We start from the raw sequence: 22,719 nt of genomic DNA, 5'->3' as shown, positions 1-22,719 counted from the left end.
GGAGGAGGCCAGAGAAAAGACATATCACTTTGTAAAAAATGTCCCCATCTTTTGCTCTAGTGACCAGCTTTAAAATGTGCTTCTCTCAGCATCACTTTGATTATTTCAGATTCATAATCATTCATGTGTAACAGGAAGGTGGGAGGGAAGCCTCAGCTAAACTGGGCACCGGATTAAGAGCTCCTCTGCTGCCGCCCAGCTCTCTCAGGACATTAGCAGGTGGAACATACTCATGGGTACTGCTTTTCTGTTAAAAGGACACAATCTGTTAGCATCATCAGCATTAATTCTGGTAAAACAGGTTCTTATCCTGCCTGCCAAGACTCATATGAGCCACAGTTGCATATTACAACTTGCTACTTTAATGTATGTGTGGAGATACCTTATCTTGTTACAGTCACACTCCTCTGGTCGCTTCTTCTTTAGATGACCTCTGACCTCCCTTAAGTTTTTTATTTTATTTTGCAGTGTTTCAATCTAACAACAAAAATCACAGAATGAATTGGTTGGGTTCCTACCTTCTCCCATCCATTCTATGTCCATTAAATAATTTTCTTTCCCCACTCTTTTCTTGCTCCTACCCCAAGCATACTGCAGTGGCTCCTCTGATGCACATGCACATACTTTTCTAGGCTTCTGCCCCAGGATCAAAATTACCAAAACTACTCCCCCCGTAAAGCCCAGGAGCAAACCTTCCTCTGGCTGCCTAGGATGGAAACCTGAGCTTGGAGCTATAGGGAAGTCAGTCTTTCTATTCCCAAAATACCAACAATGACCTATTTAGGGCAGGTCTTAACCACCATACTGAGCTCTGGCAGGGGAAAGTTATGACTATGTTCTGATTAGCATACAACTTCCTCCCATCATTCATATTTGCAAAAGGATGGATGTTACCTAGCAAAAGGAATAAGTCAAACTGAAGCCTTTAGGAGAGGTATGGCCCATTGTGAATTTGAAACAGGAACAGATTTCTCTCCTTTTAGGATTGCAAGAGGAAGTGACAGGTCTCCACCATTTTACATGACAATCATTTGAAACCTCTGGCTGCATGGGGCGCAGGGCAGTGGTTAGTTTGATTGCGCTGGCGTACGCATTTGTGGGAAAGGAGCAAAGTGCCAGACCATCATCTGCTCCTTCCCCTGTAATTGAAGGCAGTAACATTGCTAGTGTGTTGGTACTGTTCACTCTAGCTGGCAGTGCACATTCATGCTCAAGAGATGGTTCTAGGGCTCCCGCGTTGGCTCTTTACATGGGGAGACAATGCAAACATATTATCCAGGATTGAGCAAAAGGTTACTACCCCACCACCACTAAATAGCAGTTGCAGCATGACAGGCTGGTGTACAGGTGGTGGACCCAGAACTCAAGAGGAGTACACAAAGGATCCTGCCCTGTGACCCTATACAAGAAACAGAGGAGACAGGAGAGAGATGAGAGGAGGCAATTTTCTTCCGCATTCCATACTGCACATGCTTGTTAAAAAAACAGAGAGCTGGAACAAGAGGATGATACTGAAGAAGCTTGACTTAAGATTGCCCCTTACTGTATTACCAAAGCTAATATGGTCTTCAGTATCTCCCATGACCTGTGCAAGCTTTGCAGTGTAAAAGCGTTCCCAGATATGATTTGCTGAGTGGTTACAAGAGCTCCTTCCCCTGTTCTCTGCAATGTTTTTGGTTTCAGCTTTTTCTCCCCAACGTCTCCCTGTGCCCCAATGACTGGCTAAATATTCACTGGCCTGAATGCAGAGGCCCGCAGGGAGACCTCATATGACAACTTCTCTTCCAAATCCTCATCTCCACAAACCAAGGAAAAACTAATCCAATTCCCAAATGCAAAAGTTAAAAATAATAAAATAAAGCAGCATATTACATACATACAGCTGTTAAGATCACTAACCTCATGGTCAATATGAAGTTTATGGTCCTTCCAAGCCTGCAGTGACTTGTACAGATCTGTGTCACACTGAACAGTATCGTTCTCCAGGATATAGCATCTGTCCACAGGAGAATAAAAGTTTATTACATTGCACAGAGGAGCCAGCAACAGAAACATCTGCTTTTGATAACTCTGAGGCCATGTCTACACCTACCAGGATCGAGGCTGCTGCAATTGATTCAGCAGGAGTCGATTTAGCGGGTCTAATGAAGACCCGCTAAATCTACCACAGAGCGCTCTCCCGTGGACTCAGGTACTCCATTGGAATGAGAGGAGTAAGGTAAGTCTATGGGCGAGCATCTTCCATCGACACAGCATGGTGTAGACACTGCAGTAAGTCAACCTAAGCTACATCGACTCCAGCTGCATTATTCATGTAGTGGGAGTAGCGTAACTTCGGTTGAATTACTGCGGTAGTTTAGACAAGGCCTGAGTTCCAAAGCTCCAAAAAGCAAATGATACCAATTCAGCTATATAAAATAATGTATTAAGGGGTGGGGGAGAATTTGTTACAAATTTACCACAATAACACACAGCCAATGTGAAAACTAACTGGAGGGTAATAAACAATCACTTTGAATATCTTTGTAAACTCTCATATACTGGCTATTTCCTATTGCTGCTCTTAGACTGGGCTACATAGACTTCTAAGTTACTTATCAAGCATATAGCTAACATGTTTAACTAATTCTAAAAGCTCAGAAGCAGTAACCCCTTAACACTTAACTAAGGCCTGGTCTACCGGGGAGGGGCGGGGGAGAGGAGGAATCGATCTAAGTTACACAGCTTCCGCTACGTGAATAACGTAGCTGAAGTTGACGTACTTAGACCTACTCACTGCAGTGTCTTCACTGCAGTGAGTCGACTCCTGCCGCTCCCCCGTCGACTCCGCCTGCGCCTCTTGCAGTGGTGGAGTACAGGAGTCAACGGGAGAGCACTCGGGGGTCGATTTATCGCATATAGACTAGACGCGATAAATCGACCCCCGCTGGATCGATTGCTGCCCACCGATTCGGTGGGTAGTGTAGACATACCCTAAGTGATCTATGAGAGAGACACACAAGAGAGGTTCCCCAGAAATATGTTAGGCTTCTAAGGGAAGGAACTTTTACAATGGGGTAAAATTCAAACACACCTAAGTGACTTATGAGTCTAAGTCTCATTTTCAGGAGTGACTTGGGCTTCTAAGTCCCACTGACTTTTAATGAGATTTAGAATTTTAAGTCACTGTTAAAAATGGGACTTAGGTAATTTTTGAAAATTTTACACTAGGAGCTTAGCAAATACCACAGATAGGTATTTTTTTTAAGTGTCATTTGACAAAAAGCTCCCTGCCACGGCTTTCACAAGAACATTTGTGGATAAGGAAGCGATGGGACTCCTCAGGCAGGTACGTTTGCAGCAGCGTTTGCACAACCAGCTATTTGTGTGGACTTGGGAGCCACCTAATCAGGTAGCAGGATCAATACCATTTGATTCAGGAGGCCACTCACACAGCACAAACAGCACATTCTGACTCATGACCGCACAGGGAGGGATCCTTAACTCCACTACCTTCAATGGAGCCATGCCGCTTTACACCAGCGGAGGAGCTAGCCCTCAAAGCAGGAACTGAAGCGTGTTTACATGAGCTAATCAGTGAACAATTCAAAATAACGAACATATTGATAACGGAGGTCTGTCGGCAGATAATTCATAAGAAGACCGTGACTAAGCTAATCAAACACAAATTTAGCTGCAAATAGCTCCAGAGTTTACACACACAGGAGTAGAATTTTTGCTTCCCTGCAGTGTTATGGTGTCTTCACATCCTGGAGAATTCCCTCTCCCCACCCTCCAAGGCTCCACCTCACAATGCTTCTCTCCCCTCAGTCCAGCATTCTTGTTCCCAGAATTGGCAAGAGGGAGGTGTGAGAGGCAGCTGCTTCCCCTAGAACTCCAAGTGCGTTCTTGGAATAAGCAGTTACACTGAACTACGGCCTTGCCCCAGTTACAGCCAACCCCTTGCACAGACCAGGTGAATCACTACGAGTTCTACTGGACATGTGAAAAATCAGCACTGCCCTTCCCCTGCCCTAGTCCTGAGCCTCTCCAATGCTCCAAACTCCTCATCCCCAGCCCCATAGCCCTCACCCCTGCACCCCCTCCTATCCCCAAACTCCATCCCAGAGCCTGCACCCCCCCACCCTCTGCCCCAGCCCGGAGCCTGCACCCAGCACCCAAACTCCATCCCAGACCCCGCACCCCAGACCCCCTCCCCCATCCAAACTCCCTCCCAGAGCCTTAAGCAGGTGGGGGCGGAGTTTGGGGGGGCAGGTTCTGGGCACCACCAAAATTTCTACAAACCTGCCACACCTGGAAGAGGCAGACCAGGGGTGGAGTGGTGGTGCAGCCCAGTGCAGTGGGGGGGCTTTACTGAGTGTATATATTTTATTAAAACCGCTTGGAGGAGGAGATGGAGAAGAGGCGGGGCCTCATGGAAGGGGTGGAGTGGGGGGGTGTCAGTGATGCGGCCCTTGGGTCAATGCACTAGTCCTCATGTGGCCCTCGTGGTCATTTGAGTTTGAGACCCCTGGCTTAGAGCATGGGGCAGCCCTCTGCAGCCACACCCCATGCCCTGTGTGATGGCAAATCATCCATTGCGAAAAGCTAATGCTACTGAGGGTGGGGATGGGGACTTCAGAGAAGGGAGAAAGAGGGACTTAAATGTACAGTCAGGACGGGATTTTCAAAAGGTCTAACTCAGCGCCCATTGAAATCAATGTGAGTTATACCACTGACTTTAATGGGAGCAGAGCTAGGCCAATGCTGAGAGTTTTGGAAAATTCCCACCTCCGAGCCCTCACTCTGCAGCGATCCTGGCTGAACCCAGGCAGATTCCCCCCGGCCCCCTCCAAATAAACCGTTTCTGGAGCAGTTGCACTCTGCCAAGCTGGAAAGTCAGAGGCCAGGAGTCAGCATCCGAATTACTAGCTCACCAAAAGAAATGAACCTATTCTTTCTCAACCTGCCCCATGGGTGACGAGGGCAAATGTCACACACTGTACGCACTCACCTGTGAGTCACTTTGATTAAATTAGAGGCTGTATACTCTGCAATGCCGCCCGTGCCACTGTATTCTCCGATGTCCTTATCCTCCTCTCCTCCTGCAGCCTCCCCCTCTGCCTTGTGTCTTTTGGTGATATTCCTTGGTAAGACAGGTTGATAGCCATCCTCTAAGCCCAAATTATAAACCTCTCCATCCAGCTCAATGGACACAGAGCGAATAGAGCGATTCCGGACATAGCTTGGCTTGTACTCTGGAAGACAGGGAGAGAGAATGTGTGCTATAATTTGGTCTTGCTTGAGCCAGGGTCCTTCCTCAGACACCAGCCAGACTGAGACATTTGGAATTAACTGGCCCACCTTCCAGGTTTGGTGGTTGCTGCAGCTGTCCTCAGAGCTGTTATCTCACTAGCACTTTCATGGGCAGATGGGTAACTGGGAGCATGAGGGCAGATACAGTGCAGATGGGCACAGAGAAGGCCGGGAGAGGAAGATACGCGATATTGTTTAGAGAGAACATAGTTCATTTTTAAAAATGGTTTTTACTAGGAGAGTCACCAGGTGGCAGCAAAAGCTCAAAAAATAACCCTGATCGGTAGAAATGGAAGAGCTGCACTGTACTAGGTCATTCCTGTGCAGGCCACTACAGCGTTTTCCCTTCAGCGTGTGCTCCTGAGCTTTGTCCAGTCTACGTTAAAGCTCCCAGGCAACTGAACTCCCATTACATCCCACAGAGACTGTTTTGACAGAGCTCAAAGTTTTCCCAGCATTCAGACTGACCCTTTTTCTCAACTTCACCTTTTTCCTCCCAGACAAGCTATTTTAGTTTTTAACCTCTCCCCTCAAATCAATCCCGCCTGGCCTTCTTCATTTCCATTTCTTGTCCCTAAATTCCCTTGTTTGTCAATATCTTTCTGATGCTGAGGTGCCCAGAGCTGACTGCCTCTTCTACAGTCTCTCCAGTGCCATGAAGTCCCATACAATGCACTGCCTTTCCGTACGCAGCCCAAACTCACGTTGTTACCATTCCGCACCATGAGCTGTCCACAATCTCATCAATCTGTTTGGTACTGCTGCTTTCCAAGATTCTTCTTCCCTGCTCAAAACCCAAGAGATTCTAGAGATGGTTCCAAGTTTACATCCAGATCCTGCCCTCGCAGAAAAAGGGATGACAGCAGCACAACCTGACTGTAAGCCACCACAGAAAGGCCCCTCTGCTTGCTGGTGCCCGATCCTTTCCTTAGCATCAAAGGACTCAGGGTTGTCTCAGGCCTCACCGGAATCAAGTCTCTTCCGGATTCCTCCTCTCTGTCCAAAGCTGAAGGCTGGCAGACTGCGCCCCACAAGAATGAAACTTTTGTTTTGCAGTCTGATGAAGAGAGATCTGGTGCTGTTGGCATGAAAAGAAACTAGCCCCACCATGCTCAAAACAGACCTTTCAACAAGGGAAACCCCCATAGAGAAGAGGATAAAAAAATGGGAAACATTAACTAGTGTGTTGTCTCACCAAAAAGGTGGACCATTCAAATGAGTTATGTCCTATAATTGACACAGAACTGTTTAGGGGGCCCATCTCTGATTTTCAGGTGAAGTTGGTCAGGAGGCTCAGGACCCATTCATGAATCTTGGTGGGCATGCAACAGCAAGAGAAACAACTCTCTCCTCCCAGCGCTAAGCTTTGGTTCCTGGCACTTAATTCCAGTTGATGTGCTACAGAAAGCAGAATACCAGCTGGATGATCTAGTGCTGCACTTTTTTCCACCCGGGGCTCAAAATATATTGCTGATATTCAGCCAGGTGAATCATAGCAGAAGAAAAAAACATTTTAGGCTCCAATTCAGGAAATATTTGAATAAGAGGATGAAACTCCCATCTTTTCAATACCAGAAGGATGTTCCAAAAAGCTACACCCTGACAATTAGACTCAAAATGCAAACTCTTCTTTCTTTAGTTGCTCTCTTATTTCATCTTGTTATTCTCTGCCAGTCAAGAGTTTCTCTTCCCTGTGAACTTCGTGTACCCAACCTGGTGCACTGGCCTTTAGCATGCAGCTGCAAGGAACCACAGCCTACACATGTCCCTGAAGAATCCTCTGACACTCAGAATGCAGGAGAGAACTTCTCCACTGCAGCCATTCCCAGTCTCACCTGATGAAGAATGATTCAATCTGGTATGAGAGAGCTCACAAATCAAGTCATGTTTTTGTCATTGCTAGCATGATTCACTACCCACAGTGCTGGACCAGAGCATTTAATACTGTGATTTGTCCCAAATGCCATCTATTCCAAGAGGAATGGTTAAAATATTTTAAGTGATGAATTTTCAGCTGGGCCTCCCTGTTTGCAAAGTGAATTGTGGGCACAAATTCTAATAGTTATATGTCTAACCACCTGATTTGCTCCCCAAACTACCAAGTTTTGCTCTCCAATTCATTTGCCTGTATACATACATACATACATACATACATACACACACACACACACACACACACACACACACACAAAAGTGCGTGCAGGGCCTCTGAATATTAGTCCTTATGTGCAATCCCTTGTCATCATAATTTTCTTACCAGGTTTCACAGCTTCTGCTCCAGGAAGGCCCAGGAATCTCACACCTCTTTCTCCGTCTCTGTTCCTCAGAAGCTGCCTGTATTACTATATGGTTACATCCTCAAAGCTGAATCTAGAAACTGAGTTTGGAGAAATCGATCTATGCTAAAGGAAGCTAATCACTCATCATTGCACCATCTCTCCACAACTGCTATCCTTCTCCTCTTGTGTCCCTCAGCATGGGTCTGTCTCTCTCTCTCTCTCTCTCGGGGGTGGGGGCAGGTACAAAGCTCCAGCTAGGACTGCCTCAGCCGGACGGAAGACTAAACCAGTCGATTCTTTCATGAGTTATTTTTTGGTAGCAAAAAGTAGCAGGATCTGAGGTTTCAGCAATGGGTGGTGAGCATGCACTGCAGCACCTGGGATAATTATTCAATTACATAAAGAAACGAGGTAATGCTTTATTATAAAACCATAAACTTCATATCTGGCATAAACATGCACAGCCTTCAGCTTTACATTAACTTCCTTCAAGCCATCATTCAAGCCTTATTACTAGTTTCCACCTGCCAAAGTCATGATTTAGCACTGAGATCACTTAGGAATGATAGTTCTCTCAAGGATAACGGAGTACCGCAACTGCTGTATGTGGCAACTTCTCCAAAGCAGAAGCCTAGCTACATAGTAGAGATATTAGTGAAAGGCAGAAAGCACTTGCACTTCCCTGCTGCTACCCATTCTGCATAGGTAGTTTGGATCTGATGTATTTTCCACTTCATAAATGACCATGGAAAAAGTCTTTTAGATTATTACTATGAACAAGTATTCTGCTAATGGATTCTAACCATGAGGAATTTATTTTATTTGAATGGGCCACAAGGAAAAAAAAATCTGATGCCAGCCAAATGTTTCCTATTATCATCAATATATTTTAACAGAGTTTTGTAGAATGGACTTTTGAAAATTTTACCTAAGTGCCTTAGGTTCCTAGAGCCAGATTTTTAAAACTGGGGATTTTACCACAGCAGCAGGATCTGACCTTCAAGCAAAACAAATCTCATGGAAGTTACTATGAAAATACACTAACATTTTGTATAACGCTCTTTCCTTCCTGTTTAGTAAGTTATAGGCAGAAACGTGGAAGTAGACCATGCATATTTGTAACTGCCATTATTTAGGGTTACCATATGTCCGGATTTTCCCGGACATGTCTGGCTTTTTGGTCCTCAAATCCCCGTCCGGGGGCAATTGCCAAAAAGCCGAACATGTCCGGGAAAATGCTTTGCCGGCATCCCTGTCCCCTGCTTACCTTAGAGCGACTCCGGCGGCGGCGGCTGCTGCTGCTCCCCCCAGACACCTCAGCTCTGTGTAGCTGAAGAGCCGAGCTGCCCGAGCGCTACCGGCTTCACGGTTTGCCGGGCAGCCCCCAGACCTCCAGACCCTGCGCCCCCGGCCGGGCGCTTCCCCTCCCGGGCTCCGGCTGCGCTGGGGAAGCGCCCGGCCAGGGGCGCAGGGTCTGGAGGTCTGGGGGCTGCCCGGCAAACCGTGAAGCCGGTAGCGCTCGGGCAGCTCGGCTCTTCAGCTGCACAGAGCTGAGGTGTCTGGGGGGAGCTGCAGCCGCCGCCGCGGGGGAATCCTTCCAGATTTGAACACCTCAAAATTCAGGAGTGCTCAAGCTCAATTTGGGCAGCTGTTACTTCATTTCTCCCAAATCAAATATACTGATCCACTGTAACTTGCTGTAGAAAAAGTAGGATAAAATTGAGCAAGAAATGCTTCCCAGTGGTTATTAGGACTGGAATTGCTATTTTCAACAGCCATTGCCATTTTTTTTTTTTTTTAGTTTTATTTGTTTAAAAGGAAGATAGTGATATTGCATTGGCAAATTCCCCATAGAAAGAAAGAGTGGAACAAAAGAATAATAAAGGCACCTCAACTTTTCCTCATTTATGGAGGACAGTCTTATAATATGCATCCAGATATCCTCCAATCACACAAGCTGAAAATTGTTCCACTTTACTAGAGTTCTGTAACCTTATGGGAACTAATCCTGTCTGTGCTCTGTGCACATCTAAAATTCCTGATGAATGACCCGCCCTGGGAGCGAGTTACCAGTGACCCAGGGCTGGGGCAGAAGGAGGGTGCAGTTGGCGGGGGAGAGCCCAGGGCTGGGGCGGCAGGGGGTGCGGGTGGAGGGGGGAGCCCAGGGCTGGGGCGGCAGGGTGTGTGTGGGTGGGGGGGAACTGGTGGGGGAGAAGGGGGGAACCCAGAGTTGGGGCAGCAGGGGGTGCGGGAGGGAGGGGAGAGCCCAGGGCTGGGGCGGCAGGGGGGTGCGGGTGGGGGGAGGCCCAGAGCTGGGGCGGCAGGGGGGTGTGGGTCGGGGGGGGGGGGGGAGAGCCCAGGGCTGGGGCTGCAGAGGGTTGCGGGAGGTAGACCAGGGCTGGGGTGGGGGGCAGCCAAACATTTTTTTGCTTGGGGCGGCAAAAACCTAGAGACGGCCCTGCTCACTATTGTTTACATTTTCTTACTTCCAGAGAGCTTTGTTTCATATTTCTTAATACAAAATCACAAGCCATCTAGAACTCAAAGGAAATTAAGAGGACAGAGAAATACAAAATATTCAAAGAACACCCCTGACTCACACTAAAAAGCAGGTACACTCAGAGAACACACTGCTGAAAGTCCTTTTTCCTTGCTCCCAATATATGAAGGAATTTCAGGTTAGCTATAAATGTATAGGTGCCCCAGATTGAGTTTAGGCCTAGCAGCTGAGTATCTCTAACCCAGAATTTACTCGCTCTTGCTGACAGGGGTAGGTCAGGTGTCTAAATCAGTTTGGAATTGTTTTAATTTTTAACTTGTGTTCTCTGTTTTAGTGAGCAGCATTTGCTAGGCCCTGGAATGGGCTTGGAGCCTGATCCTGCATGCCCTGGGCACCCAACAGTTCTGTACATGTTCTCAGTCAGATGAAAATGTTCCTCATGATTTAACGTTCTACCCAGTCCAGCACAGTCTGTAAAAGAGTACATATTTTTCCAGTTCCCATCCTAAGAAATATGAAATATGTCATAAAAATCCAAGTACCCAACACTAGCATCTGGATCTCCCTTTTTGCAGCATTTTACCAATTTGGAGGAGAAAAAGGCTCCATTTTTGGTTATACCATTTTCTCCTCCCCTAACAATTTTCAATCCAATGAGCCAGCTTTCCACTTAGGCTGTTTAAAATAACAAACCGGAAAGTTACATTGACCTGTGTCACTTTGTGCCCACTCGCTTTCACGGTGTGATTTATTAGGTAATTAATGTGCATGTGCAAGAATTCCTGATGGCATTCCACACAGTCCATGTCAGCTGACCCTAGCTCACCCATTCCATTGAACTCCATGCCCTGCTACAACCGGCTGTGGGAAACATAAAGCATCGGAGCCCGTTTGTTTTACTCAAGAAACAAGAAGTGGTAACTTGATCATTTGACTTCTATCGTAGTCTCCCTAGGCTGATTGTTTTGAAAACATAGTCACTGTGTTTCCTTACTGAGGCCTACAGCAGAGTAAATGGCCTTACATTTGCTAATGATCCCATTTATTTGAGAAGTCACTAGGGTCTCTGTTCCCACAATCCCACTCCACTTTAAAAAACAAAATCCTTTGTATTAACAATTCATTTTCAAACAATAACTATACCTGAGTATGACTATACTGGAACTTAAAATCGTGTTGTATTTTTAAATAAAGAGAAGGTTCAGGGAGGAAAATATCACCGATTATGACCCTAATTCAACAAAATATCTAAGCAGATACTAAGTGCTTTGCTGACTTTGGGCCTATGTTCCTAAACTTGGATTCTACATCCTATGCCTGGACACACTGGGCTAACAAAGAAGTTCAGTACGTCTTCTTGATTCAGAGGTGATCTAATTAGCTTCAATTTGTCCATCATCTCATTTGCACTAGGGAGATTGTACTCTACTCCTTCTATTAATTTACCCCATCTCATTCTGAACACCTCCTAGGAACTACACACTTACCTACACAGGCCTAGAAAATGTGTTTTCTGTTAGCAAGCTGAAATTTCTCCTTTTTTAACTTTAACTCAATGTCTTATCACTCAACATGTAGTAAAAACTCTCCCGCTTCTGAGCATATCATTGGGAACCAGAACTTCAGTGTTCTAATCCCAGAGCTAACACCAACTTCCCTTGTACCCTAACCTCACTTAATTTGTTTGCCTCTGTCTTTCTCATAGGTAAAACAGATATAATTACACATTTAACCACCGTATACGGATGTTGTGAAGATTAGTTAATGTCTATGAAGTACTGTGCAGATGTACTTAATAGTATTATGTTGTCCCCACTTAAATATAATTGTTTTGTTTTCCATATTAAGAGCCTTCAACCTGTCCCTGTAACTGAACTCTTTCTTTTCTGTGCCTTTAAAAAGTTAATTGAGCTGCAACTTCTAGTATTATTTAAAGATTATCTGCTGTGCCACATATTTAAGCAGCAAGTGTAGTTGTGTAATTTCATCCTGGAACCAATAATTTTATTCACCTAAAAATCAGCTTAGTAGTTACTAACCATCTTGCAAGCCAAATATAATGGGAGAAAATCAATTAAAACTCTCTGTTTGAAGCTTGTGCCAGGTCATTATAGAGAAAGACTAATCTGCTAAATAATTAAGGCACTGCATTTGTGGAGTGAGACAAAAGCAACATTACAGACGAATAATAATTCTGAGCTGCCATTTCCCTCTTTAATCTATAATTAGACTATGTACTTCAAATATAGATATTAGTCTGACTCAGGTGGAAAAGCACCTGATCTGTGCCAAAGAAACTAGAAATGGAGTCACCCTCTTTGGATTCAATCTCTGGTTAAGAGTCAACCTTGGTACCGTTGGTTGAGCGTGAGGAAAATACATTAGAAATAAGCAGCTTCTGGAACAAAGAGGGTACACACCCTTATTAAAAATAAATTACTGCAGTAACTGCTCCAAGCACTGCAGTAACTGCTCCAAGCACTGCAGTAACTGCTCCAAGCACTGCAGTAACTATTGTAACCTGGAACCATTTGTACCATTGCTGTAGAATACTGTGGTATTTAATGGCCACTTTAAGCATTTGTAAACTATTGGTTTTGTATGTAACATGGCCCCCCATTTTAGTGGCTGGTCCACAGAAAACGATAAAAGCCTACTACTGCTAACAGAGTTACTCCTTTAGTTCAAATGGTAAAGGCCCAGGCTTTTAACGCTGAAGGTCCCAGATTCATTCTCTGTTGGTAACCCATGGCAGAGGTAGAAGAGAGTGGGGGTCATTATCCATACTTTTTCTCTGAAAAAGTTTATGTAGTAAAGAAAACATATGATATAGCATCATGGATGCCATTTGAAAATGTATAGGCCCTGAGGGCACAGCTGCTTTGATGTTCAATGGATTAGCTGAATTTTTTGTTTTGTTTTATTTTCTTTTCTATTTTTTATTTTTTAAACTACTTTACTTTTCAAAAAAATGATAAAAATCAACAAACTGGTTGCAGTGCAAATCTCCACTGGGACACATGTCCTCATCTCTAAAAGCACAAACAATTAGAACTAATTAGCAGTGCCTGCAGAGAGATCAAGAGGGGACGGGACCTGGAGGTGCTCTCTTCAGAGTAGGGTCAGGAGGCCTGACTGCAGGAAAGCACAAAGTAGTTCTCCCTGCTGGTCCTCAGGCACATGAGTGTCGAGTGCCTTTCTTGGCTGGTGCATAAATAAAGAATTTTATTCCCCAGAGCTGTGAGGACAGGGCCTTCACTAGTATTACAATTCTTTTTTTAAAATGGATTAAAAACAGATTTTTTCCCCTCAGCACCAGCTCAGGCATCAAAAGGAGACACAATGGTTGGTGTATTACTGACACAGTCATTCTGAGGGTACGCCTACATTGCCAAAAACCACCCCCGGCTCTAAGTCTCAGAGCTCAGGTCAACTGACTCAGGCTCCCGTGGCTTGCACTATGAGGCTAAAAACAGCAGTGTAGATATTCCAGCTCGGGCCAAAGCCTGGGCTCTGAGACCCACCCTCCTCGCCAGGTTTCATAGCCCAGGCTCCAACCTGAGCAGGAACGTCTACACTGCTATTTTTAGTCCCATAGTACATGCCCTGTGAGCAGCTGACCCAGGCTCTGAGACTTGCTGCTGCAGATTTTTTTGGAAGTGTAAATGTACCTTGAGCGGCTAGAGGCAATGGGCTTGAATCATCACGGACTTACAGCTCGTATAGGCTTTGCCCCTGAGCAAATAGGTACAAACCCTGCCAAATCCAAACGACTGTGCTTTACACTCCATTTGTATGGGTGTAAGTGAGTAAACAAGGTGAAGACAGTGGGGAATCAGACCCATTAGGCTTCTCTCACGCCACAATATGCGTCCAAGGAGCTGATAGCCATAACCACATCCCTAAGAGAAGCTTCTGGATGTACATGAAATACATACTCCACCCCAACAGGATGATCAAACAAATTCACAGTCACTAAATGCTGAGGGGCAATTCCTGGTCCCACTAAAGACACCGTTTTGTCCTGCTTTGGATGGCAAAGCATCAAAGCATTCTACTCCCAAAGAATCCTTGTGTTCCACAGGTTGAGGACATTTTCAAAATTGGGTGTCTAAAGTTAAACACCTAAATCTGTATTTGTACACCTGAATCAGTGGCCTGATTTTCAGTGACAGCTGCAGGCACTCAGCACCTCTGAAAATCAGATCACTTATTCGGGTGCCTACATACGGATCCAGGCACTCAAGCCTGAGAATGTTGCTATGAGCAAAGAGCAAGCCTTTTTTCTATGACACAGAGGCAGAAGAGGCAGCGCGGTCGCTTACGTTTCTTGGAGAAGAGTTTCGTTCTCTGTCCAATAGGGCTCAGCTTGTATTCGTTTTCCTCACAGTTGCAGTCTTCGCTTTTCCTGCTGTAATACTTGGGCATGAGATTGGAGACCCCCTTGCTGCTGCTCGCGGCTGCCAGGTGAGCCATCCCTTTGCACTTGTGCAGCTTGAGCTTCCCACTGGCATCTTCTATACACTGCCATTTCTGCAAGTTACATTTGGTTGTTAGAACACTGCCACCATGCCACAGACAGGATACAAAGAGACAGACAGAGCTAATCATCTTTCAATACTGTGCCCATCACTGCAGTCACCGAGGGTTTTACCAAAAGTATAAAGCTCCATATAAGTGGGTCTGCAAAAGGTTGGGTCAGTAGCAACATCTGAACAAATGCAAATGCACAACAACATGTCTGCAACACAGGTTTACCAGACTCACCAAACGCTAAAAACAGCCCAGGATAAATGGCCACTTCATTAAATTATCTACACTCAAAATACACTGGTTGTTGCAACCTTCCCATTTTCAACCCATATATTCTTTATTCTGTTTTTGCATTTGATTTTGCTTGTAGGTAAACTTTTTGGGTGAGTAGAATGAAAGGAGTTGCCATATTTTCTATGCACTTTATTTAGCTTAAGGACAGTTGGCTTATTACCATAATGTAACAAAACAATCAAAGTTATAAATCAAAGATTTAGAAGGCTTTTAACTGGCCAGTTGCCTTCCATACGATTGTCCTTTATACCTGGAATGCACAGTCTATCAGGTCTGGCAGAGGGACTCCCTAATTTCTAGCCTGCTGCCTGTTTCCTTGCGGACTTTAAACAAAACAACCCGCAACAGGGAGACCAGTCCCAGAAAAGAGAGAACGAATCTTGCGACCATGGCAATGGAAGAGTGAAGTTTAGCCCCAACTTTAAAAGGCTGGCAAGTTATTTCCTTTAATGCTCTCCCTCCCTACCAATCACAGCATTCTCCAGCCTGACAGAATACTACTTCATCAGTCCAGGAGGGCAACCTTATGTGTACTCATAGCCCCACCCCACACAATACAAGGAGAGAAGCAACTTCTTTGAGACCTCCGCCTCCCTTCCCACAGTCTATGCACCTGTGGGTATGTCTACACTGCAAAGAAAAACCTGAGGCACCATATCTCAGAGCCTAGGCCAATTGACTTGGGCTCGCAGGGCTAAAAATATCAGTGTAGATGTTCCCGCTTGGGCTACAGCCTGGACTCCAAGATCTATGGATTCAGTGCCCAAGCAGGAATATTTACACTGCTATTTTTAGTTCCGCAGCCCAAGCCCCCTGAGTCCACGTCAACTGAGATAGGGCACCGAGGGTTTTTCTTTGCAGTGTAGGCACACCCTGACCAAGTGTGTATCTCAGTAGCTTTTTAAGGAATACTTCTCTCAGACCTCTGGCACTGGGGGAAGATCAGGAAAACGTGTTCAACTGCACCTTTCAGGCTTGATCTACCTCCCACTGAAGTCAATGGAGCTGGGCTGGACAACCATAAAGTGAAAGTCATAATTTCCACCCAAGACGGATACAATCTCATTGTGACGTTGTGCAGTCTATATGGTTTTATAAAAACATGGTAAGTGAATATAATGTAACTGGGATAGTTTTAGAAAAATATGGTAATAAGTGAATATAACGTAACTGGGATATGCTTCATGCAAAAGGTCTCTTGTAAGGTATCATTACAAAGCTTATAATCTACTGAGTGTGATCATCCGATTTGTATAAATGTACCACTCTTGCATCTAAAACTAGAAATATAAAATATAACTCTGAGGGCCTATTGTAATTATGTAAAGTGTGGGCCATTAATTATGGTTTGGAATCTTGATGACTCCCATTAACAAGGACCATTATCCGCAGATGGCTGTGTTTACCTGTAAGTCTTCCTGTATATGTGTGTGCTGGCAAGTGGGCAATGAAGTCTTGCAGTGACATGTGATCATGTCACCTGAACTGGAATCCATCTTTAACCTGGTGCTTTTCTAGTGGGGGTGTGTGGAAACCCAGAGGGACAAAGGGTTCCCGCCTTATGCAAAAGATATATAAAGGGGTGGAACAGAACAAAGGGGGGAGAGGAGCCATCATGAAGAATCCCCTAGCTATCACCTGAGCTGCAACAAGAGCTGTACCAGGGGAAAGAATTATGCCCAGGCCTGGAAGGTGTCCAGTCTGAGAAAAAACTTACTGAAGCATCTCTGAGGGGGAGATTATCTGTATTCAGTTTGATTAGGCATAGATTTGCGCATTTTATTTTATTTTGCTTGGTGACTTACTTTGTTCTGTCTGTTACTACTTGGAACCACTTAAATCCTACTGTCTGTATTTAATAAAATCACTTTTTATTTAGTAATTTACTCAGAGTATGTATTAATACCTGGGGAAGCAAATAACTGTGCATATCTCTCTATCAGTGTTATAGAGGGCGAACAATTTATGAGTTTGCCCTGCATAAGCTTTATGCAGGGTAAAACAGATTTATTTGGGTTTAGACCCCATTGGGAGTTGGGCACCTGAGTGCTAAAGACAAGCACACTTCTGTGAGCTGTTTTCAGGTAAACTTGCAGCTTTGGGACAAGTGATTCAGACCCTGGGTCTGTGTTGGAGCAGACGGGAGTGTCTGGCTCAGCAAGACAGGGGGCTGGAGTCCTGAGCTGGCAGGGAAAACAGAAGGAGGGGTAGTCTTTGCACATTGGGTGGCAGCTCCCAAGGGGGTTTCTGTGATCCAACCCGTCACACTCATGCCATCCAATCTTTATTTAAGCCCACGTGCATTTTCAAATTGTAAAAACTGACCTGTAGAGCCTTTTGGTACCACTGAATTAGGTATCAAGGGGAAAAAAATACAACAAACTTGCAATAAAGCGAAAGAAAAGGGCTAATTTTAAAAACATGGAAGTTTGTCTGTTACTGTCCCAAATCTACTGTCACTGGGAAACCCCCGTTCATCTTGTAGTTTGTCTTGAGAAAAATTCCACTTTTTCTCTATTACAGCCTCTCTAGATCTGAGCTTCCAGGCCTCACTGGAACTTCAGGACATTTCCAAAAGGAAACAACAACAACAACAAAAAACAAAAAACAACCCGCACACTAGCAGCAACTCTCAAGTGAAAGAATATTCTACAACCAGCTTGCCGCTCTATGAGGAAGAATAACTCAGTTCCCACAGAGAGATGCTTCTGGGGCTTGGGAACAAAGCTTTCATTTTCCTTTGAAATTTATGCCACTATTTGCACAACAGTGAAGCAGAAAACAGCAACCCAGTGCTTGTATTGCAGAGAGAGCTTAGAGATCTTGCACAGTCCTGGCCAACCAGGGCTTGTTTCTCCACATTCAACGTGTGCTTTCATTTTTTTAAAAAGTTCAAGAGTTTGTTGCATGCCTGGTGACTAGGAGCTAGGGACTCCTGAGTTGTAATTATGGCCTGGACACAGACACCTTTTGTGGATTTGGGCAAGTTGTGCGTGTCCTAGGCCCCAATCTTACTCAGATTTACACACCTGCTTAGCATTAAGCACATGCAGAATCCCATGGGACTCCTCAGATTTGTAAAGTTAAACATTTGCAGGGTTGGGTCCTTAGTTTCCTCCTCTGTAAAAGTGGGATAAATTTACCTCCCAGGGTGTGTGAGGAAAAAAGCTCTGAAGATTAAATTACCAGGTAAGTATTTTTAAAATTACTTAACGTGATCAAATGTAACTACCTGAGTTTAAATTAAGAAATCAGTTTGCTAAATACCAGCTCTTACATTGAAGAAAGCTATACTTTTGAATCATTTTGATTCATCTGAACCTTGTTTTGAAAAATATACAGACCAGCTACATTTCTTGCTTAGTAAAACTCAGCTATAGAAAAATGATGCATCAGTAAAGACAACCTTTTCCACAGACTCAGCAATGAGGAAGTTAACATGCCAAGATGGTAACTGCTTTATATATGTGCCCCAGTGTGTGCCCCAATAAAATTTATTCTCTTCTTCCTTCATCTCTCATCAAGAAAGCAAGAAACGCCCAACTTTCTCCTTCCATGTGAACTGGGAGAATTACTTTAATTCGGTGCATTTAAAAATCTTCACAGAGAAGTTTTGAGCTGATGTGAAAGTCACTGGAAGACTTTGTTACAAAAGCACGTTTGTAATCAACAGGCCTATTTGCTGAATAAGTGCACAAAGATACTGAGCAAAACTCTTTAGAAACAGACACTGGACAATTGCACCAAAGAGAGAAGTTCAGAACAAACCACAAATGCTCAGAAATAATTTGCCTCTATTTTTTCCCTTCTGAACAGAGATGAGTGTGTACTCAGTGGCATGATCCCCAGGGATCCTGCAATGCACCCTCAGCCTGCTTCTAAGCATTGACACCCGTTTTGTCAAGCAATAATAGCAGCTGCCATCATTCCTGTCTGCTGCAGAGCACATCTACACTGAGGGAAATGAGTACAACTTTCTCTGTTTGATTGGAGGATCATTTAAACAATTAAAACTGCCCAGACAAAGAGTGCTAGGTGCCCTAACGATTAATTAGGCTCACAGTCACAAATGATGACCACCTAGCAATAAAATATAATCATTAACAAATAATGGGTTAATGCAGCTAGCCTATAAATCCAAGCAGCAAAACATCCCCTTTTACCACTCCCTCTTCTTTGTCTTCACTAGGAAAAATCCAGTGTGTTAACTCATATTACCTAACTTATGGTAACTAACATCTTAAAAATCTTAGTGAAAATAGGGCAGTTTGTAGTTTTAATAAAAATTAGCAGGTCATTGTGAACAGTCTATCCCAACCTGCTGTGCGGGAGCCTAGGGTTTACAATGACCCGATAAGTGTTAAAACTGCAAACTGATCTGTCTTCATTAGGATTTTACTTACTACGAGTTAGTTGACCTGAGGTCAGTGAGGATGCACTCCCACAGAACACACATTCAAATAAGAGTCTTTTGCAGTGTGGCCTGAAAGCCATCATGTTAACAAATCTTCATACTTCTCATTTCATATTGCTCTAGTAGAGGAATTCCTATTGTCCACATTGGGACACTTTGGGCAATAGTGCCAGTTAACCAGCTATGTCGGTGCCCACTGCCACCTATTTAGCTAGGCATACTCTAGTGCTCCCAGCCCCGCCCCCCACATGTACTAATCACAATCTTCATGATTTGGAGAAGCTGAGCCCACAGTTGAATGGGCAATTTCAGTGTTATGGAAAAGTGATCCTAGAGTATCACTCCACAAAGGCCCAAAGTATCTCCTACATGTAGAAACAGTTGGGCACTAAAACACAAATCTAGCAGCAGATGTATAAGGAACAGATACTTTTCTTTTACGGATGCAGAGTCCATGTCTTGGACTTCTTCAGTGAAGCTACCCACTTTTAACATGCACGTAACCCCCTAGTGGCAGATGCATGCTGTATTTTGTATTCATATCAAGGAGTCTTAATTTCCATCCCATTCCCTACCACCACCAAGTGGTTTTGCATTATTGTGCTTCAGAGCTTTCCTGCCACTAGAGCAATTACGGATGTTAATTCAAAGTCATTACTTGGGGCTCCAATCAGAAATAAATAGCTATGACCTTCCTTCCAGTAGGTTTTTTCATGCAGTTCACTTATTTCCTCAGTGCATCTCTCTTTCAATTGACAAATGTTTTTATTTTGGAAAAAGGGGCTGATCATTCAATCCTTATCAGGTGAGACTCTCCCTGAAGCCCATGGATTTCAGGACTAAGCCTCAAGTCAGCATTGTGTGTCTCAGGGGTTTCTTCTTTTGCTGAAAGAAGGGATGACATCCCAGCAGGCAGCAAAGTGAAAGGCGCAACTCCAGCTCTGATCAGTTAGATAGCCACAGCCTTCCTCCCTGGTGGGTTGGACGAATCAGGATGATATGGCAAAATCCTCTGGCTAGGCAGGCATGAGTCACCCAGTCCACCCTCCTGGGCAGGACTGATTTAATGATTCCTAAATCACGCACAACCCATGCATCTCTAGTTTTCACTTGAATATCTCCTGCGTAAGTAATTCGACAGCCTCTACTGGCAGGTTGTTCTATTGCCCAAGTGCTACCAAGTTTCCCCTAATACTTAACATGAATTTTCCCTGCTCTCTCTCATATCCATTACCTCTTATTCTGTCCTTGCTGACTGAAAATAATTGGTCTGTCTTGTGTACAACATCTATTTAGATACCTGTAGACAGTTATCTCTTCCCTCAGCCATCTTTTCTCCAGACTGAACATGTCCAGTTCCTTAACCTTTCCTCACAGGTCTTATTTTCCAAACCTTTTATCTTTGTTGTTGCTGTTATTGTTGCTCTCCTGTGCACTCCCACCAATTTCTCTATCAGCAAAGGATGGATCGAGTTTCCTTTCCTCCAAATCATCAGTACAGAAATAATACTTCCTGCTCTTCATTCTGTTTGGATTCTATTCTCTTACACTGGTTGATGACTTGTGAAACTCCTGACCAGTAGACTCTGAGCTCAAATTCAGCTTCATCAAGCACTGCATATAAATCAAAGCTTAAAATTACAAGATGAATGAAGGGAAACTTACAGACAGGAAGATGAAATTTAGGAGGCTTCTTAGCGTCACAATGAAATAGCCTTTAGCTACAGGCAACTATATCAACACATGACCATGAATGAAAATTTAACTCAGTGTCTGAATTTAAATATTTGAGTTCTATAATTAATTTATTAAGACTACTAGTATTTGTATTATGGTAATGTCAAGAAGCCCCAACTGCAACTGGCTCCCATTGAACTAGGTGCTGGACAAACACAATGAAGGAAAACCCCTAAGCCAAACACCTTACAATCTAAATAGACAAGACAAAGGGTGGGAGAGGAAACAGGCAGAGAGAGGTGAGGTGGCATGCCTCAGGTCACATAGCAGGCCAGTGATGGAGCTGAGGTTAGAACCCTCATTGCCTGACTTTCAGTTCAGCTTGCTGTCCATTGCACCACACTGCTATTTGTGTCAGGGTATTTGAAGAGTTGGGTTTTGTTGTTGTTGAATTATATTGACTTTGGCCAGTAACTTGCTCCTGTTATCTTTACTGAAAGGGATTCAAAAACACATCCCATAATTAACAGGGGTACAAATGTTATCTAGGATCTATGAAGCAGTTAAGGTCAACAATAAATCCCTATACAATAATATAATGATTATCAGCAGAGGATATATCATTATGGGCTATTTCTGGCTAAGCAGAAAAGATTCATAGATTAAGGTCAGAAGGGACCATCATGATCATCTAGTCCAGGGGTAGGCAACCTATGGCACACGTGCCAAAGGAGGCACGCAAGCTGATTTTCAGTGGCACTCACACTGCCCGGGTCCTGGCCACCGGTCCGGGGGGCTAGGCATTTTAATTCAATTTTAACTGAAACTTCTTAAACATTTTAAAAACCTTATTTACTTTACATACAACAATAGTTTAGTTATATATTATAGACTTATAGAAAGAAACCTTCTAAAAACGTTAAAATGTATTACTGGCACGCAAAACCTTAAATTAGAATGAATAAATGAAGACTCAGCACCACTTCTGAAAGGTTGCCAACACCTGATCTCGTCTGACCTCCTGCACATTGCAGGCCATAGAACCTTACCCACCCATTTCTGTAATAGACCCACAACCTCCGGCTGAGTTACTGAAGTCCTAAAATCATGGTTTAAAGACTTGAAGTTACAGAGAATTTACCATTTACACTAGTTTAAGCCTGCAAGTGACCTGTGCCCCATCCTGCAGAGGAAGGCAATAAACCTCCAGGGTCTCTGCCAATCTGACCCAGGGGATAATTCCTCCCAACCCCACTGCCTTACTGATCATATGCTGCAATAAGAAATACAGTAACTCCTCACTTAACGTTGTAGTTATGTCCCTGAAAAATGCAACTGTATGCAAGACGATGTTAAGTGAATCCAATTTCCCCATACGAATTAATGTAAATAGGAGGGGTTAGGTTCCAGGGAAATTTTTTTCTTCAGACAAAAGACATTATAAACATATATAGTATAAGTTTTAAACAATTTTAAACAAACAGTTTAATAGTGTACACAGCAATGAATGATTGTGAAGCTTGGTTGAGGTGGTGGAGTCAGAGGGTGGGATATTTCCCAGGGAATGCCTTGCTGCTAAATGATGAACTAGCACTCGGCTGAGCCCTCAAGGGTTAATACGCTGTTGTTAATGTAGCCGCTCACGCTACCAGGCAGCGTGGACTGAGGCAGGAGGGAGGAAACACAATAGATGCAGGACAGTAGCTGCAAACACTTCCCTGCAAAAA

The 22,719-nt window shown here is 44.1% G+C and overlaps 1 protein-coding gene across 3 annotated transcripts in view; it reads right to left on the bottom strand.

The window, feature by feature from the left end:
* Positions 1–22,719, bottom strand: part of SULF2 (sulfatase 2) — a 97,641-nt gene that overhangs the window by 12,901 nt on the left and 62,021 nt on the right. For all 3 annotated transcript variants that reach the window (XM_065414417.1, XM_065414416.1, XM_065414418.1), the window contains exons 10-13: positions 14,400–14,607; positions 4,994–5,237; positions 1,900–1,996; positions 383–477 (exon numbers count right to left, since the gene is read on the bottom strand). In XM_065414417.1, coding sequence (XP_065270489.1) covers positions 383–477; positions 1,900–1,996; positions 4,994–5,237; positions 14,400–14,607 — 644 coding nt within the window. The remainder of the gene's footprint in view (positions 1–382; positions 478–1,899; positions 1,997–4,993; positions 5,238–14,399; positions 14,608–22,719) is intronic.

This window comes from Emys orbicularis, chromosome 12 (genome assembly GCF_028017835.1).
Source record: "Emys orbicularis isolate rEmyOrb1 chromosome 12, rEmyOrb1.hap1, whole genome shotgun sequence".
NCBI classification, from domain to species: Eukaryota; Metazoa; Chordata; order Testudines; family Emydidae; genus Emys; species Emys orbicularis.
Note: the sequence above shows the minus strand (reverse complement) of the source record. Positions and strands in the feature narration are given on the sequence as shown.